Source organism: Schistocerca nitens, chromosome 3 (assembly GCF_023898315.1).
Source record: "Schistocerca nitens isolate TAMUIC-IGC-003100 chromosome 3, iqSchNite1.1, whole genome shotgun sequence".
Lineage (NCBI taxonomy): Eukaryota > Metazoa > Arthropoda > Insecta > Orthoptera > Acrididae > Schistocerca > Schistocerca nitens.
Window position 1 is genome coordinate 310,946,952 of NC_064616.1, and position 20,300 is coordinate 310,967,251.

A 20,300-nucleotide genomic window follows, 5' to 3' on the forward strand; every position below is an offset into this window, starting at 1 on the left:
GCCATGCCAAAAGACCACCATTTAGGCAGGTGGTTGAGGAATTATTGAATGTGGAATGTTTACATAAATAATAAAGTGGGGATCCCAATAAGTCTGTCATTGTGTTTTACCAGTAAATGATGCAAAAAAGTACCGTACGGCCATGTACATCCCGCTGTCCACATACAGCAGCCCAAAGGCAACCCGTACCTTCAGTACATTGCACCATCCAGTCACAAACTGATTATATTTGAGTGGCTTGAGGAACATTCCACAGTATCAAGAGTTTGTGTGGTCATTATATGAAATATGCATACACTGGACCCAGCTGTGACCTCTGTTTTTGACTTGTAGTCAGTAACTGATTGCTCAAAGATTGAAATTCCTCCAAAATGTTTTTGGCATTTTGTGTAGTCCATGCCAAGAAAGATCACAGGCATTTTAAAGATGAAAAATCTTCTGTGACATGACACTCTTAGATTTATTTGAAATTACTGTGTAATGGCTGCTAAAAAAAAATCAAATATACACTCCTGGAAATTGAAATAAGAACACCGTGAATTCATTGTCCCAGGAAGGGGAAACTTTATTGACACATTCCTGGGGTCAGATACATCACATGATCACACTGACAGAACCATAGGCACATAGACACAGGCAACAGAGCATGCACAATGTCGGCACTAGTACAGTGTATATCCACCTTTCGCAGCAATGCAGGCTGCTATTCTCCCATGGAGACCATCGTAGAGATGCTGGATGTAGTCCTGTGGAACGGCTTGCCATGCCATTTCCACCTGGCGCCTCAGTTGGACCAGCGTTCGTGCTGGACGTGCAGACCGTGTGAGACGACGCTTCATCCAGTCCCAAACATGCTCAATGGGGGACAGATCCGGAGATCTTGCTGGCCAGGGTAGTTGACTTACACCTTCTAGAGCACGTTGGGTGGCACGGGATACATGCGGACGTGCATTGTCCTGTTGGAACAGCTAGTTCTCTTGCCGGTCTAGGAATGGTAGAACGATGGGTTCGATGACGGTTTGGATGTACCGTGCACTATTCAGTGTCCCCTCGACGATCACCAGTGGTGTACGGCCAGTGTAGGAGATCGCTCCCCACACCATGATGCCGGGTGTTGGCCCTGTGTGCCTCGGTCGTATGCAGTCCTGATTGTGGCGCTCACCTGCACGGCGCCAAACACGCATACGACCATCATTGGCACCACGGCAGAAGCGACTCTCATCGCTGAAGACGACACGTCTCCATTCGTCCCTCCATTCACGCCTGTTGCGACACCACTGGAGGCGGGCTGCACGATGTTGGGGCATGAGCGGAAGACGGCCTAACGGTGTGCGGGACCGTAGCCCAGCTTCATGGAGACGGTTGCGAATGGTCCTCGCCGATACCCCAGGAGCAACAGTGTCCCTAATTTGCTGGGAAGTGGCGGTGCGGTCCCCTACGGCACTGCGTAGGATCCTACGGTCTTGGCGTGCATCCGTGCGTCGCTGCGGTCCGGTCCCAGGTCGACGGGCACGTGCACCTTCCGCCGACCACTGGCGACAACATCGATGTACTGTGGAGACCTCACGCCCCACGTGTTGAGCAATTCGGCGGTACGTCCACCCGGCCTCCCGCATGCTTTCATACGATATAAAACATAATTTGTAGAAAACATACAGGGTGGAGAAAAATTGTGTCACAAAATTCCAACCCTGGATAACTGACGCCAGTAGGAACCAAAATTACTAATGTTGTGCAGGTCCACAATGCATCATTTTTAAACTACGGTAGCTTGACGCCACACGCTCTAATTGGCTATGGGCCTGCCCTGTTGCTGTTCGTTGGTTAACAGGCAGCACTATGGTTGTCAGTTCACACGTAGAAACGTCCCTCGTCCCATCACTGCCCCAATGTGATATGCACGCATGTCGAATAGGTCTTGCTGTTTGTCTCCACATCATGTCAGAGACGTTCATACGTAAACTTCACTTTGGAGCACACACACGTCACCTTTGATTTAGTCATACAGTAAGCATGGCGGCACAGTATTCATCTGAAGAACAAAAAGATATGGTTTTCGTTTATGGACTAGCCAACAGTAATGCGCATGAAGCTTAACGGTCATGTGAGGAACAGCACCCAGCAAGATGCCACCCACACCCTCAAACGTTTACAGCATTTCACCGGCGACTTGGGAAAACAGGCCCATTAGCGGGATATAATGGTGATGCTGGAAGACCTCGAATGTGACGGGATGATGCACTTGAAGAGACTGTTCACAAGCACTTCAAGGAAGCAACTAGACAAGTACTTGAGTGGTTGGACACAACATGGGGGTCACTCATCGGCTAGTCTGGGAGGTTTTAAGGGATGACTGCCAACATCCACTTAAGTTTCCACCCTGTCGAAGACCTAAATCCTGTGGCAGACTATGAACACAGGCTATGGTTTTAGTGGTGGTTTCTGCGATGGGTTGCATGAGATCTCTACTTCCCCACCATTGTGTTGTTTATCGATGAGTGCACCTTCCATCAGGATGGCCTTTGCAACTCTCGAAACGTTCATTAGCAGGCAAGGGGAAATCCTCACGTCACCTCCAGGAACGATTTTTGCTCAACATTTGGACAGGCATTGTGGGTGACCATCTGATTGGGCCGGTCCATTGAACTCCTAGACTGACGGGGCAAATTACCTTCACTTTTTACAAGAAACTCTACCTGGCCTATTGGAAGATGTTCCCCTGGACATAGAGCTACGCATGTGGTTCCAGCACATAACAGTTGTGCTGTGCGCAGATATTTAAATGAACTCTTTGACGGGCTGGTAATTGGCAGAGGTGCTCATAGGACATGGCCCCTGCGATCACCTGACCTCACACCACCAGACTCTTTCCTGTGGGGATTTTTCAAGGTTCTAGTTCACCCACCTGGATGAGAAACACCTAGAAACAAAGAGGAATTAATGGATTGCATTCAACATGCCCCCAATCTCATAAGGGCAACGCCAGGAATCTTTGAAAGGGTTCAGCAAAACACTGTTTGACGTTACCAAGCTTGTGTTGCATCAGAGGGTTGCCAGTTCGAGCACCTGCTTTAAGTAAACAATGTCCTTGCTACAAAAAAGACCCTTTTCAGGGCCAACACAATTTGTGAAAGACTTTCTGCATGCTAACTAACAGCTGTTGATGGTTTTGTTCCCAGTATGTCTTATCATGAAACTACAATGGATGTGCTGGGATTCTGGCGAATTCACCCCCAGGGCCCCAGTGTGGAAGGCTGGTGCACTAGCACCAAGCATGCCTTGAATACATCACAATCTTCAGCAGGCAAAGCATTCACAGTCACGCATTGTCCAGTGCATTTGGCAACAGAGCAATCCTGTGGCCAATCGGAGCGCGCGGCGCCAAATTTCCGTAATTTAAATATGGTGTGTTGTCGACTTACACAACATTAGTAATTTTGGTTCCTAACAGCATCAGCTACCCAGCGTTAAAATTTCATGCCACAAGTTTTCTCCACCCAGCAAATACATTTTTAATAAAATCATCATTATTGAATTCACTGAGTTCTGAAAAAATATATTTTTATAATTCTCAAAAAATATATGTGAAGGATACTGTTTTCCTCTACGCACTCTGAAAGTTTCAACTTGGGATGAGCAACCACTACCAAAAGTAATTTTATGTTTATTACGATTAAATGTCATTCAGATCATGAATTGTTATTTTTGTTTTACTACATGACAGTTTTACAGGATCCTATATATTAATTTCTTTGGCTACAAAATCATACTTTCACACAAAATCTGTTTTTGGTGCAGTGCTAGCTAAATTAGTAATTCAAAATTAATGAACAATCCTACATAACTAAACTTAACACAAGTGAAAAACCTCAATTTTTATAGCCTATATACAAAAGGCTAGAAAAGGAAAAGATTTAGTGAAGGCCAAAAGTATTTTGTCCCCCCCCCCGATACAAAACCTGGCAAGACTATAATCAGACGACTACTGATTTTGTAAAAAAAAGCTTTTATTGTTCTGTTGAGATACACAGGTCAGTACCTGTCAAAAAAAGATTCTGTGCTCATAACAGAAGCTGGAGATAACATTCAAAAGCAAAAGCTATTACTTTTAAGTATTTTGAAAGGAATTTATGTATTTCAAAGTTTCCTGAGCGTTGACCCAAAAATTGTTTTTTATCTGGAAGCAGTAAAATGCATAGTGTCTGCATGTGTAGTATTCACCAAAACTTCAATTCAGGCTGACTGGATGTAATGTAGCTCAGCTGACAGTGAATGATGACACTCAAATAAAATGCTGCTTTGCCAGAGTTGTGTGTAATGAATCATTGCCTGTTTGCCACTTTGGTGAATGGTTGTTCTGTCCAGGATCAGAAACACTTAGCAAGCATTTACAAGAATTGTTGAGTACTAATGATATTGACCAGATAACTTACAAACAATGGGTCTCTGTTGAGCATACATCTCTAGAAACAGTCACAAAATCATCCGACAACTTTATTCATTCTTTTTTTGACAAATTAAAATCATTTACATGACATTCCTTCATGTCAAGTCACCAATCAACCTCCCAATATGATTGAAAAATGGGCTTCAAGGAGGTAAGTTTTTGGTGATTTTGCTGAAAATTACACATTTACTATACAGGATGAAGTTCAAGGTTACCACAGAGCCAACACACAAGCAACGATTTGTCTCTCTGTAGCTTATTGGAAGGATGGCGACAAACTTGAGCACATGTCTTATCATAATGGCTCACACATGGAACTGTTGCTGTGCATCTGTTGCACTCCTACTCATACTCAATTACAAATAAATAAAAGAGGGTCAGGTTGAAAACCGTACTTTCATTTGTTGATTTAACAAGGAATGACCACATATCTAAATTCACGAATGCGACAAAATTGTATCGGATACAATGAAATGTATGACTAACACAAAATTGTTCAGTGAATCCTACACTTTAAATATGTAGCCAAAGTGAAGAACATGATGCATCTAAAACTTTTTATGGTAACATATATTATACATTGAATAACGGTGCACATTATTCCACACTTCAGCTGTACACAGGTGCACTTTAAAATTTAATACACTGAAAATCAAATATGCAACACAAAAATATATTGTATCCTGACTTTTACCTATTGTCAAAATTGTAACTGTCATAAAAAAAAAAATCGACTACCAAGTGTAGCATAATGCATATCGAAGAGGCTCAAAAATGGTTCAAATGGCTCTGAGCACTATGGGACTCAACATCTGTGGTCATAAGTCCCCTAGAACTTAGAACTACTTAAACCTAACTAACCTAAGGACATCACACACATCCATGCCCGAGGCAGGATTCGAACCTGCGACCGTAGCAGTCGCGCGGTTCCTGACTGAGCGCCTAGAACCGCTAGACCACCGCGGCTGGCATATCGAAGAGGCATAAACAAATATTCAGCTAAATATTAATGAAAACATGAATGACATAGATAAAGTACAAAAGAAAACATTGTTTCCCTTTCTACACTTCAACTTCATAGCTCTACGAGAGAATATGACACAGAGAAAACAGTAACCTTACATCACAAAGTACGAACCACTGTTGTATAAGTGAGGTATTGAAATAAAGAGTACATAAACAATGATTGGCAATTACATAGTTAAAATAACACAGTGTATAAGAGGTGTACCAAATGATCTTGACAGCAATGCCAAAATATATAACATTACCCAAAAAGAAAGAAGACCACAGAATAGAAAACCAAATGTTTCAATTACTTCTCATTTTATATACATTAATTGAATGTTGCTATATTTAATTACTGCCAGTTCAAACTTTTTTGGCCACACTTCACTCAAAGATGAAGATACCTACGACAAGCAGTCAAATGAAAATTGAATACTTGCCTCAATGGTACCACGGAATGGTTCCATACAAAAGTAATCATCATACACATTAAGTTATTTATCCCACTGGGAGATGAGACAACCAATTCCTGTTCCATAGCATGCAGTCAGCTGGTGACTCATCCATAATCACACCTACTCTTGCACTTTGTCATCAGACTGAAACTAGTGTCTACACACATCTTTCTTCAGGTCACCAAAGACATGAAACTTACATGGTGAATGATCCAGGTTTCCCAAGCAAATCATTGAAGCACCTTCATCTAATTGGCAGTGTGGGGCAGGTATTATCGTACAACAGGATGATTCCATCCGACTGCACTGCGAAGCGTTTTGGTTTTATGGCACATCACAATTTCTGCGAAGTGTCTCTGTAGTACTGATCACAGTTTCATGATCTAGGAAATCAAAGAGCAGAGGGCACATGCAGTCGAATAATGTCATCATGATCTTACTGGAACATGTATGAACAGCTTTGGATTTCTTTGGCGGGAGAAATGTGGGATGTCTGCACTGTTGGCTTTGCTGTTTGCTCTTGGGCTCAAAATGGTGGCACCATGTAAGCTCACAGTGACCTCCTCCTTCAGTGGAGTAGCCCTCTGCTCAATGAGTTCCTCAAGCATGGAGCCACAATCAATGAGCAGAATTATGGAGATGCTTTGCACACAATGTGATGCACATAAAATCAAAACACCCACAAATGCTGCCAGATGGCATCATCCTGTTGCACAGTAACACCCGCCCCCACACTGCCATTTGGACGAAAGCCACACTCCAGTGATTTGATTGGGAAACACTGCAACATCCTCATCACAGCCTGGATCATTCGCCATGTGAGTTTCACATCTTCGGCGCCTGAAGAAAGATGTGTGTGGATGTCGGTTTCTGTCGGACGAGGAAGTACAAGAGTGAGTGCAGTTGCGGATCTGTCATTGGCTGAACATGTTCTATGAATCAGGAATAATCTCATCTCCCAATTGGGTACGTGTCTTAACATGTGTAGCAATTACTTTTGAATGGAAATATTCCATGGTCCTGTCGTGGTGAGTTTTTGGTTTACATCTGAGTGCCCCTTGTTGTTGGTAACCCTCACACTAATGTTCATGATTTGCTGTGTATATTTTAGTTACTTATACAATATTTTCCAGTACCACAATGCATTCAGCTTGGCTCTAATACACCTTGACTTTAGCTACAAAGCTCAAGTACAGAATGTGATACAATTTTTCATTAGAGTAATTAATTTCATTATTTCACAAATTTAACTGTCATCAAAGTCTCGATTTTAGCTACAATGCTAATGAGTAGAATATGATACACTGTCCTACATTTTTTCCATGATTCTTTTGTTTATAACTATTAAGAAAGGTAACCCTACCAACACAAACAACTTTACCCTGGGATCACAATAGTTAAATAAAAGTAACTGGCGTAATGTCACTTTTATCTTTTAATTTTTGGCAATCATCCAAAAATCTCAACTCCTACAGGAGGTTCCAATAACTACATAATATTTATGCATCTTTTCCTAGTATCTAATTTTCCCATGCACCTTTCATGTTACAGGTAAGCTGTGAGAACATGGTTGTCACAGTGATTGTCACTGAGGCAAACAATACTTCCATTGTACACAAATCTTTACCCTCTACTACATGTGGATCAATTCGTAATCTGACTGTGTCAAGGTTGCTCTCTATCTGAGAAAAGCACTGACATACTTGACTACAACAGACCCTTGTTTCCAAAGGTCAGAAGTTTTCACACAAATCTTCTGTGTTGATGACACCTTTCCTTTAAAAATGAATATTCTCTGATTCCTCAACTGGCAGAACCGTGCCTTTGAAATATTATGTTACAACAAGAGAACATGTTTGGTAAGAGAGAATGCATTTGATAACATATTTTTTTAGTATTTGTTATTTATAGTAATTTCATTTTGCTTTGAGATGAGTGGGTTTAATGACACATTACAAGTTTCTGTGGTGCCTTCATGTGTAAAATGATATTAAAAATAATCCACAAAAAAGTAATGGAAGATGACACATGAATGTACTTAACTTCAATCTTCAGAGGTGAATAAAACACATTATTTATGCTCAGTTATTTCCAAAAAGTGTTTAAATACATAAATACTGAATTGTTTTAATACAGTCAAAGATATTTTAACAACTAAAATCAGACACCATATAATGTCCATCCTATACGAGGTGTGGCTAGAAAAAAACCGGACTAGTACTGGTGAAACAATAAAACGAATGCAATAAGGCTGAAAGTCGCGTGGCCTGTCACGTGACTCTCGCTCCGCCTACTGCTCGAGTTTCATCTGCCTCCTGCACTCAATCTGCCCGTGGCGTCTGTTTTAAGTAGTTGACGTTTTGTCTGTGCGTCGGAAAATGTTGAGTGTACAGAAAGAACAGCGTGTTAACATCAAATTTTGTTTCAAACTAGGAAAATCTGCAAGTGAAATGTTTGTAATGTTACAACAAGTGTACGGCGATGATTGTTTATCGCGAACACAAGTGTTTGAGTGGTTTAAACGATTTAAAGATGGCCGCGAAGACACCAGTGATGACACTCGCACTGGCAGACCATTGTCAGCAAAAACTGATGCAAACATTGAAAAAATCGGTAAACTTGTTCGACAAGATTGCCGTTTAACAATCAGAGCAGTGTCTGAGTTAACAGGAGTTGACAAGGAAAGTGTCGAACAAGTTTACCGATTTTTTCAATGTTTGCATCAGTTTTTGCTGACAATGGTCTGCCAGTGCGAGTGTCATCACTGGTGTCTTCGCGGCCATCTTTAAATCGTTTAAACCACTCAAACACTTGTGTTCGCGATAAACAATCATCGCCGTACACTTGTTGTAACATTACAAACGTTTCACTTGCAGATTTTCCTAGTTTGAAACAAAATTTGATGTTAACACGCTGTTCTTTCTGTACACTCAACATTTTCCGACGCACAGACAAAACGTCAACTACTTAAAACAGACGCCACGGGCAGACTGAGTGCAGGAGGAAGATGAAACTCGAGCAGTAGGCGGAGCGAGAGTCACGTGACAGGCTACGTGACTTTCAGCCTTATTGCATTCGTTTTATTGTTTCACCAGTACTAGTCCGGTTTTTTTCTAGCCACACCTCGTATGAAACATTCTTTCATAATGATGAATTGCTTTGACTATTATATACAACTACAATTACTATAACGGCAATTTTTGTTTGCCTTTAGACTTCATGGACCTCACTCAGCAGAAATTGATAGGCCTTGCATAAATCCCAGTCACATCAGTGACTACCTGTTTTTGTGGTTTATTTGTTTATTTATCAAGGGATAACCTACAATGATATAGGATTTATCATCATCATCATGGAATGAAAATAAATAGCTCAAAAATATACAAACACATCAAATATATAAGTACACTTTTACAATGATAGAACAAGTGGTCAGCCACGGCCTCAATGTAGGAACTATTCCAGCATTTGCATCAAATGATTTAGGAAAACCATCCTACATCAGGATCGCTAGACAGAGCAAACTCCATCCTCCTGAATACGAGGTCTGTATCTTAACAACAACACTGCCTCATTCAGTTGGTCCCAGTACTGTAAAAACAATACCATATACCACTATGACCCTCTGTCAATTTATAAGTCAATTCCAAGTAGTTCATGTGTCTGTAACATATGTATGTACGTCAACTGTTACAGATACTTCCCATGATGTAACTGCTCTTGTTGTGTCTTTCACTGTGATCACTACTTGTGCATAGAGTAACTTATCTTCTCTGGAGGTCTCCCTTCAACATTTTCAGAGTATGGAACAATCCTCCGATTCCTGTGTTATTAACAATAAGATCTATGTTATGGATCCTTTGCTGGTTTTGTTAGTCTATGAATGATGCAATATACAACATTCACCAAAATACTCTGGGATTTCTTAAGTAATAGTATATTTCTGTATTTACCTTGTGACTGTAGTCATGTATAAAAGTAAATTCATTCAATATGGAGCAAAAGCTGGCAATGATGTAATAGCCTGTCACTACAATCAAGATTGCAGGTGTGTGTGTGTGGAGGGTGGGGGAAGTGCGAGGAGGGGTGCATGGAGGCAGCACTATCACACGTGAGTATTATCCTGTTTTGAATCACTACCCCATGACAGATTCAGAAGTCAAAGAATCACCACGTTTAAATTTGTTTAAAATTTAAGTTCTTGACTATAAGATAATCTGATAAGTAAGTTGTACCTCCTACCATCTTGGAGAGAAAGCGATCATTGATGTCTTCGACATAACAAAGGGAAATCCCAAACTAAACCAAGGTATGATGCCAGTAGATAGGCTGAATCTACCAAAAACTTGTAGTTGGCTTTGACCTGTGACGTACTGATGATGTGGCTTTTGAAAAACTAAGATAGAACAGTAGATTTATTAAATTTTGCCTCTTTTTTTGAGTATAGGCTGTGGTGACAGAATGATCTGTAGCACACCCCAAGGTCTAGATTAGATTGAAAGGTGACTATGTATGAGAATCAGAAAATCCAATGAATCTGATATGAGAATAACTAAAACTTTGTAGCATGGTGCATATTTTATACATGCTAGTTTTCAACGAGTGATTTTGTCTGCCATTCTGATCAAAGCAGACAAGTGAAATCTTTATTTTAACTTAGAAAACCCTTAACATTAGCTATTAGAAGAACAGTCACTTACAGTCTCCTGTCTTTCTACGTTGTGTGGTGGGGTGCGAGGTATTCCACCTAACAGTAAGGCATCTAGAAATTTTTCTTCATCTTGACTTGGATCAGTGTCCTCTATTAACTTTGAATAAAGCCACTGGTACTCACTCTTCAGATTTCTCACAAAATTATCAAACGCACATGAGCCTTTACTCGGTAGCAAATCGAGCAAGTGACGTACTCTGGCTTTTCGTGTTTTCTGTAAACAACAAAATATTGTAAATCAGCAGTTTGTGGAAATCAGTTTTAAAGAATAATTCCAAAACACAAAAGGGTCACATAATTAAACAGAGCTGTCATATGGAATTATTTACAATTTCATACAGTAAGCAGAACCAAGAAATCCAAAAGAAAACATTTCAGCTTGAAACAGAATGAACTCCCAAAAGAAGACAAATAAGCCCCATTAAAAACAGTTAGAATCACATTCCCTGAAATGAATCTTCATATACTACACTATGCAAATAAGCTTAGCTTCTTAATGGTAAGTAAAAAATTATCCACAAAACAATACAGGGTTATTCTAAATGAAGGACCCATTTTCAAAAACTCGTATGTATTCAAGAACAAATCCAAAATGAACAAGCTTTATCCCAATGAAAAGAGGAAGTTTCAAAATTATTGGCAGGTGTTTGCAGGCGGGCGGTGATGGTTTCAGAAATGGTCAGCAGAGTTCGCATGGCAATAGTGCCATCATTCCGTCTCACTGTCAGTTGTGAGTGACATAGCGAGCGTGGAGCACAAGGTTTTGTGTGTTCTTCGCAAAAAGTGAGTCACAAATTGCAGTGCAGCAGGCATTTTGTACCAAATTCGGTATTCAATCACAAACTCACAAAAGCATTAGCCACTGGTTTAAGAAATTTAAACAGACTGGGAATGTGTGCAAAGGAAAAAGCACAGACCGACTGTGTGTGTCAGAGGATGACGTCCTATGCATTCAAGAAAGTTTTGTGCTCAGCCCTAGTAAGTCTACCAACATAGCCAGTCAAGAACTTTGAATACCCCAACCAACTGTATGGAAAGTTCTGAGACGGCATTTGCTGTACAAACCCTACCGATTACAACTTGTGCAGGTTCTCAAACCCAAATGACAAAGAGAAGCATCTCACATTTTTCTGGTTATGTGCTAGCAAAGATGGAGGATGATGCATTTCTACAGCGTGTAATTTTTAGCGACGACGCGACATTCCACCTTAGTGGAAAAGTCAACAGGCACAATATTAGCATATGGGGTATGGAAAATCCACATCCACCATTCTAAGATGAAAGAGACTCACTGAAGATCAACACGTTCTGTGCTGTATCCTGTACAAAGGTTTATGGACCATTTTTCTTTGCGGAAAGAACTGTAACTGGAATCATATACCTGGACATGTTGGAACAATGGCTGTTCCCTCAACTTAGGGAAGATTCCCAGGACTTCATTTTCCAACAGGATGGGGCTTCCAGCCCATTGGCACCATTATGTGTGAGGGTTTTTGAATGGTTCCCTTCCTCAGCACTGGTTCGGTCGCAGGGGGCTTGAGGACCTGGCTCTGCACTTCTGGCCACCAAGATCTCCTGATCTCATAGCCTGCAACTATTTCTTATGGGGTTATGTGAAGAAAGTTGTTCACGTCACGCCTCTACCAACCGCTCTGAACAATCTGTGGAACCAGATCACTGCAGCCATGCACTCAGCAACAGCAGATATGCTTTCACTTGTGTGGGGCAAGTTTGGCTACCATGCAGAAGTTTGCCGTGCAGCCAACGGTGGCAACATTGAACATTTATAACATTTCTAATTATTAAAAATCTTGTGATGGACTATTGCTAGGAAGAAACCAATGATCTCAATGGTACCAGCAAGGGTGAAGAGAATAGATCTCGATATGCTGTAACAACTAGAAGACACATTTCATTTAACAAAACAAAATTCACTTTGTGCCCGACTTTGATAAAGTGGCAGTGTGTCGGCATCTGGTCACCAGAGGTGGTGGCAAGAGCTCAGAATAATAGAATTAACCACTCCAATCCAGTCTTCACAATCAAGGGGATTTTTTTTTCTTCATCACTATAATTCCAAGTACAGGAACTGAGAGTTTTAGTAACCACAAAATTACCTGAGGAGGTAACAAAGTCTCTGGCATGAGTGGTGCAACTGGTCTATTGGCTTCTGGAGAGTCTAAACTGAGATGTTACGATGCAAATCAAAGGAAATCTAAATTTTCTTTGGCACACTCAACATTAATGCATCCCTAAAGTGAGGAAACTCTACAGATTAGGGGAAACTCTTAAGGGGGAAAAAAAGGAACTGAAAATTTTAGCTGCACTAGAAACAAGATTTCCAGATGAGAACACTATGGATTTTGGAAATTTCAGACTGTTCAATGAAAAACATTCCAAAAAATCCCATCTGGGGTCTGCGTTTGCTATTTCAGAAGATGTTCTTAGTTCCGTAACGGAAGTAAAATCTATGAACAACAGATCAATGGTAATTTCCTTAATCTGTGCAAATAAAATGTACACAGTAATTAATGCACATATGTCACTCAAAAAAAAGACAATAAAGCAAACAGACAAATCATGGGAGGTGGTAGAAAATAGAATCACAATAATTCCAAAAATCATGTGATAGTTCCAACAGGTGATTTTAATGCACACTTAGGGAAAGAGAGAAAATCCAAGAAAACAACTGATAATTTCCCTGCACACACATGGGCATATCAAAACTGGAAGAGACTGGTAGAACTGTGTAGAAATTCCAACCTCAAAATAATGACAATCCATTTCCAGAAAAAAAATTTTGAATATCCTCATGGTGATTTCCCAACAACAATATTGGTGGATTCCATATCACAAGAAGATTTTTAATGTTCATTAAATGTTCAAGTATGCGAAGGGGCAAATATTGGCAACAGACCACTACTTACCCCGAGTGAAATTAAATTTACGAGGTGCTTTCAAGTTCTAAGGCCTCCGATGTTTTTTCTCTGGAATGGAAAGAGATAGAAACATGCGCATTGTTTTAAAATGAGGCCGCGATCATTGTCAATACATCCCAGAGATGGCAGCACCGTACGGCAGATGGAATTTTACCGCGAGAATGAGAACTGTTTTAAATACTTAAAATGGCTATGTTTTCCTTACTTGAACAGCGTGCAATCATTCGTTTTCTGAATTTGCATGGTGTGAAACCAATTGAAATTCATCGACAGTTGAAGGAGACATGTGGTGATGGAGTTATGGATGTGTCGAAAGTGCGTTTGTGGTTGCAACAGTTTAATGAAGGCAGAACACCGTGTGACAACAAACTGAAACAACCTCGGGCTCGCACAAGCCAGTCTGACGACATGATCGAGAAAGTGGAGAGAATTGTTTTGGGGGATCGCCGAATGACTGTTGAACAGATCGCCTCTAGAGTTGGCATTTCTGTGGGTTCTGTGCACACAATCCTGCACGACGACCTGAAAATGCAAAAAGTGTCATCCAGGTGGGTGCCATGAATGCTGATGGACGACCACATGGCTGCCCATGTGACATGTTGCCAAGCAACGTTGACGCGCAACGACAGCATAAATGGGACTTTCTTTTCGTCGGTTGTGACAATGGATGAGACGTGGATGCCATTTTTCAATCCAGAAACAAAGCGCCAGTCAGCTCAATGGAAGCACACAGATTCACCGCCACCAAAAAAATTTCGGGTAACCGCCAGTGCTGAAAAAATTATGGTGTCCATGTTCTGGGACAGCGAGGGCATAATCCTTACCCATTGAGTTCCAAAGGGCACTACGGTAACAGGTGCATCCTACGAAAATGTTTTGAAGAACAAATTCCTTCCTGCACTGCAACAAAAATGTCTGGGAAGGGCTGCGCTAGTGCTGTTTCAACAAGACAACGCACCCGCACATCGAGCAAATGTTACGCAACAGTTTCTTCATGATAACAACACTGAAGTGATTCCTCATGCTCCCTACTCACCTGACCCTGCTCCTAGTGACTTTTGGCTTTTTCCAACAATGAAAGACACACTCCGTGGCCGCACATTCACCAGCCGTGCTGCTATTGCCTCAGCGATTTTCCAGTGGTCAAAACAGACTCCTAAAGAAGCTTTCGCCGCTGCCATGGAATCATGGTGTCAGCGTTGTGAAAAATGTATACGTCTGCAAGGCGATTACGTCGAGAAGTAACGCCAGTTTCATCGATTTCGGGTGAGTAGTTAATTAGAAGAAAAATCGGAGGCCTTAGAACTTGAATGCAACTCGTAAAGTGCCAGAAAGTTGGCAAAAGGATGTTCGTGATTCCTAAATTTGATAATGACAAACTATAACCACCAGTACTAGCAAATGAACTCGACAAACACAGCACCAACTTCAGAACAACTCAAACACAAGCTTATCAAAACTACTCAAAATCAGATTCCTTTAAGAAGGAAGGAAGGAAGATTGGGTTTAGCATCCTATTGACATTGAGGTTATTAGTGACGGAAGACATGCTTGAATTGTGTTAAGGATGGGAAAGGAGATCAGTTGTGCCCCTTTAGAGGGACCATCCAGGCATTTGCCTGGAGCAATTTAGGGAAACCATGGAAAATCAAAATCTGGATGGCCAGATGCGAGTCTGAATAGTCATCCTCCCAAATGTGAGTCCAGTGTGCTAACCCCTGTGTCACCTCACTCGATCAGATACCTTTAGAAATGCAGAAAAAGCATTACTGGTGGAAGATTGTGAACACACAGTAAAATCACAGCACAAAGAATTTCAAGCAATGGACAGTAACAAATCAGAAAATGCTCATGACATTATCCTGACAATTACCAAATAAATATCAAAATTAGACAGGCAAAAAGATCATATGAAAACAATCTGCTTCATGAAAGTGAAGAAGATTTATACAAAAAAATGTTAGGACTTTTTATAAAACCTTTAAAACAAATCTAAATACCAATATATCTGCTTCAAGGAGGAAAATGGACAATTGGCACTTAACAACCAAGAAAACTGTAGAGAATTTTGCAAATATTCTTAAAAACTTCTAAACTGCTCTGGCCCCACAACGGATTCAACCAGAAAGTCTTCTAAAATTAATGCAAATTCAAGAGTACCAAATGAAGAGAACACGTCGAGACAAACAAAAAAATTTGAAAAATAGCACAGTAAGTTATCTGGCGAAGATGTAATTACTTTGGAATGCCTGAAATCAGCTGGTACAACAAGCTTAAAATAAATTAACTGCTTATCCAAAACGATTGTCGAACAGAGAAAATTCCTGACGACTGGAAAACTATATATCCACTATATACACGGGACACAGAACAGATGTTGATAATTATTGAGGGATTTCTCTTCTTTCTATTCCATACAAAATTCTATCTCGATGTCTCTTGGACTGAGATCAACAACAACTTTAATACAAAACTGGTGAGTATCAAGCAGGTTTCAGACTGAAGTGAACTTGTTCAGCACAAATTTCAATCCTGAAACAGCCTCAGACATAAAAAAATTCGTAACAAAGTATAATAGCGAATATGTTAAGTGTGTCTTCCAAATTCTGAAAGAACAAAGACTGGATCCCAAAACCACTACAATTATTAGTGGACCATGAAATGCTGCAAAATCTAAGGTAAAATTCAGGGAAGAAATTTCAGAACAATATGAAAATAAAACAGAAGTGGGAAAACGTGACTGTCCATTGGTTTTCTGATCTGTTTTAGATAATGGAATCCCACAGTGCTGAAACTAACATCAGAGCTAGTAACTGATGCACCAATAAAATTAGAGGAACCAATATTAGCATAAATTGCTAAGCTTTTGCAGGCAGTCCAGCTATTCTCTGTCACCACATTCAAACTGCACAAAGACATATACAAATGCTTACAGAAACAGCACAAATGGTAGGGGTACAAATACTGTTTGAGAACAGAAAATACAAGCCAAGCAACAACAATGCACACGAAATTATAAAAACTGAATATGAGAAAACTTGAGAGTTTCTCAGTTCAAATACTTCTGAGTAACAGGCATGGTTAATACTAGTAACGAAATTTATTGTCACACTTTCAGATTTACAAGAAACATCTATAACAAAAAATGCATCTCAAAATACAACAAACTGAGACATAGACACGACAGCAGTGTCTTTATGGGACTGTGACACTCATTTTACATATATTGAAGAAATCGAAACAAGAGGATGAAAAGTAATAATTAAAATATTAGGAAGAAATTATATAGCACAAGGAACGTGAACGTGCCGACTGTAACGTACACTAACTTGTGCTCGGAAATTGGGGAAGAGCGGGGGGGGGGGGGGGGGGGGGGACAGGTTAAAATGCTATGGAAATACTAAAAGAACGGAACCAATCAGATTAAATAGAGTGGTTGTTGAATACTAAAAATCTACAGTAAATGGATCGGTGCCGTAAAAGACGGCCTGAAAGGAGGAGGAACAACACACCACGTTATACAAGAGAGGAAAACATTTAGGCAGAAAATTCACGACTGGGGAATTTCACTTGCACAAAATCCAGGAAGATGGGAATAATTTGGTTTGATGACCGGAAACTAGAAAATTTTGAGACAAGGAAAGTAATTGGGGCACTAAGGAAAGCTAAACAAAGCACTGAAAATGTCCTATCTTGTACAATGCGTGGTCTAGTACGGCTCAAACGTGAATAAATTATAATAAATAAATCAAACCAAAGAAAACTCTCTGGAGCAGTCCTGAAATTGTTATGTTTCGAGCCATAGAGGCTTCAATAATGACAGATAGACAAAGCCCTTCGTCACCTTTTCCGATAGTACCTCAGACGGAGAGCTTTGTTGTAACGAAGCGATAAATTATGAAACAATGGAAATCGGAGGAGGCATACTTCCAACGAACATAGAGAATGAATAATCAACAACTCAATCAACAGCGGACGTTATTTACTCACTTCAGAAAATATACTTTCCCGTTCCTCTTCAGTTATCACGGCAGATGAAAGAAGGCCGTCCACAATGTCATCAACGTCAAGATCTTGAACAATTTCATCTCTCAGGTTCTGCAGTTTTAGCCTCTTTATCGTATCCATCCTACTGATCTGTGGCACCTGCGGTACTTTCCCACCACCAGCAAAGGGAAGTTAGTCACCAAAGTCACTAACAAATACGGCTCCAATAACTGCATTTGTTCGAATTGAACATATGCTCCTTTCTTGCGATAAGAATTAGCGAAGCATCTTATCACCATCACAACAGACCAAGCAACTGTTTACTATATTTGTAAACTATAAACAATTAGCATACGTCGCCGATAATATTTGTTTGTACATTCAAACAATTGCTCGTCCTTGGAAGAGTGCAAAGACCCCCTCTAGTTGACAAATGACATGTTATTTGCAGAGTGGTTCACACACGACCGCGAGAATTTCATCAAAGTGTTGAAGGTCGATTCGCACGTGACGGAGCAGAACTTCAATACATTCAACAATTTCGTTTCAAATGACGAACTGTACGGGATGGAACATCAAAGTTCAGCTTTTAAATTCACATTGATGGGCTGTGGGTGCGAGGGACAGTGTCGTCGTCTGCTAACATCGAAAGTTAACATATTTTCTCTGGCTTACTCATTTTAAGACCTCTCTAAACGACCAAACTTATGTCTAATTTAACCACACTTCTGGAGCAGCTCTTGCGTAGTATAGTTACCACGTCACCGAATGTTTTGACACAAGAAGGAATAGCTGCAAGCCAAGAAAAAACATTTCTATTTGCTTTGTTTCTGTTACACAATGCAAATGTTACATTACGATTTGGATATTATTCCCGTGAAGTGTATTCTCCCAAGAGAGGCTTTCGTTTAACAAATCGGCTCATATGAGCAGGAGATTTGCATAGACATGAAATATGTGCAAAATTGTTAGCTGGACTTGAACATTTGACCAAAATTGCAAAAATTTGTTGACATGATATTCCCGCAAATAAATCGCTGCGCATGCACTGAAGACCGCCGCAGATCTGGCACACAAAACGTGTTTGAGTTAGGTGTTTATTCAGTATTGTCTTCCTCGTCTTAGTTTGCATATTGAATTAAATAATTACTGATATGCATCATTGCTTTACCGAGTTCATTGCTAATTTATTGAAATATAAAGCAGTGATACTTTATGGAAAATTAAGCGCAAACAATACAGCAATGGAGATAATTCCCAAAGTTTATAACAGGTTGCTAGTAGATTTCAGGCAGTGAACTGCAACCCCCCCCCCCCCAATTATAGTATGTAGAATCAAAGTAAAAGGTACCTCATTGATGATTAGCAGGGAAAATGAAAATGAGAAACGTAAGGGACGTGTCGAAAAATAACAGGAAAATTTGGAGAAGTTCATAAAGAAATGAAAAAAAATTGTTGACAAGAAGATTTATGTGACCACCAGGCGTTGACAAATTTGACTGGCCGAATGATAGCGCAATTCAGCCACTTGAAAATGATTTACTAGAGAAAGGTAGTAAAACAAATGGTAAAATGTGTTACAATATACACCAAAGTTATCGCTAAAGAATTGTAAGAAAAATCTTAACAAACAAATAACATATGTATGAACTTTGTTAGGAAAAAAACATAAAAAGGGTAGAAAATGAGTGAAGACGGACGTCAAATACAGTAGAAATGCAAACACTCATTATCTAGAGGGAAAATGCGAAAAACTGCAAATTTTTCAAAGGAAACAAGTCATCTCGTTTTCAAGAGGGGCTTAGAAAAGAACAAAACAAGAACAAATGCAAAATGTAGACCATTATTCAACGATGGTTAACCTATTTAGGGATATTGGCACATAGGTAGCCATTAACCTTACACTGAATATATTGAAGAAAATGAGGTCCTGTAATGGGCAGTGGTTACATTTGTGGACATTGTGTTCCCATAAGTTGGCTACCATGTTCCTAGTTCATTACTTTTGACTTTTATGGAGAGAGATATTTTTATATCTGTGAACGGCTGCCTGTTGTTCACTATGTGCATCTGAAATAATAATTTACACTTTTCTGCAGGAGAATTTTTCGTCTACAATTTTTTATTGTGAGCTTTGAACATATATTATTATAATGTTACTGTTGAAACAGTGATATTTGGGAACTATTTTGTATAAATCGACTGTTTACAAACGTACTCATTTGTGGACACAGTGCAATAGGTAACATAATCTGAAATACAACGTAACCACCAGTGTCTCATCCACCCCTGGTAGCTGAGTGTTCAGCATGACAGAATGTCAAACCTAACGGTCCAGGTTCAGAGAATTTCTCCACTCAGGGACTGGGTGTTGTGTTGTCCTTATTATCATCATTTCATCCCCATCGACACGCAAGTCGTCGAAGTGGCGTCAACTCGAAAGCCTTGCACCAGACGAAAGGTCTACCTGATGGGAGGCCCTAGCCACACAGCATTTCCATTACCAGGGTTTAATTATAAAATACCGTGTTTGACATTTTGTTACTTTCATTTATTTTACAGTTTCACTTCCATCATTATTAAAAATGAATCGAAGGAAAACATTGAACCCAGAGGAAATTTTACTCATTTTTAGATTCTGTTGATGATGCCAATTTTTCTGATTTGGATGAAATTACAAGTGATGAAGAAAGTGATATTCCTGATGACGATTCTGATAATGATAGTGTTGTTGGTGATGACATTGTTGCAAG

At 40.0% G+C, this 20,300-nt stretch overlaps 1 protein-coding gene across 1 annotated transcript in view; it reads right to left on the bottom strand.

The window, feature by feature from the left end:
- The window catches only part of LOC126248282 (apoptotic protease-activating factor 1-like), a 274,185-nt gene extending 256,111 nt beyond the window's left edge, over positions 1 to 18,074 (bottom strand). Inside the window, exons 1-2 of the mRNA XM_049949131.1 lie at positions 17,551 to 18,074; positions 10,611 to 10,835 (exon numbers count right to left, since the gene is read on the bottom strand). Coding sequence (XP_049805088.1) covers positions 10,611 to 10,835; positions 17,551 to 17,688 — 363 coding nt within the window. The 5' untranslated portion in view covers positions 17,689 to 18,074. The remainder of the gene's footprint in view (positions 1 to 10,610; positions 10,836 to 17,550) is intronic.
- Positions 18,075 to 20,300: the final 2,226 nt, after the last annotated feature.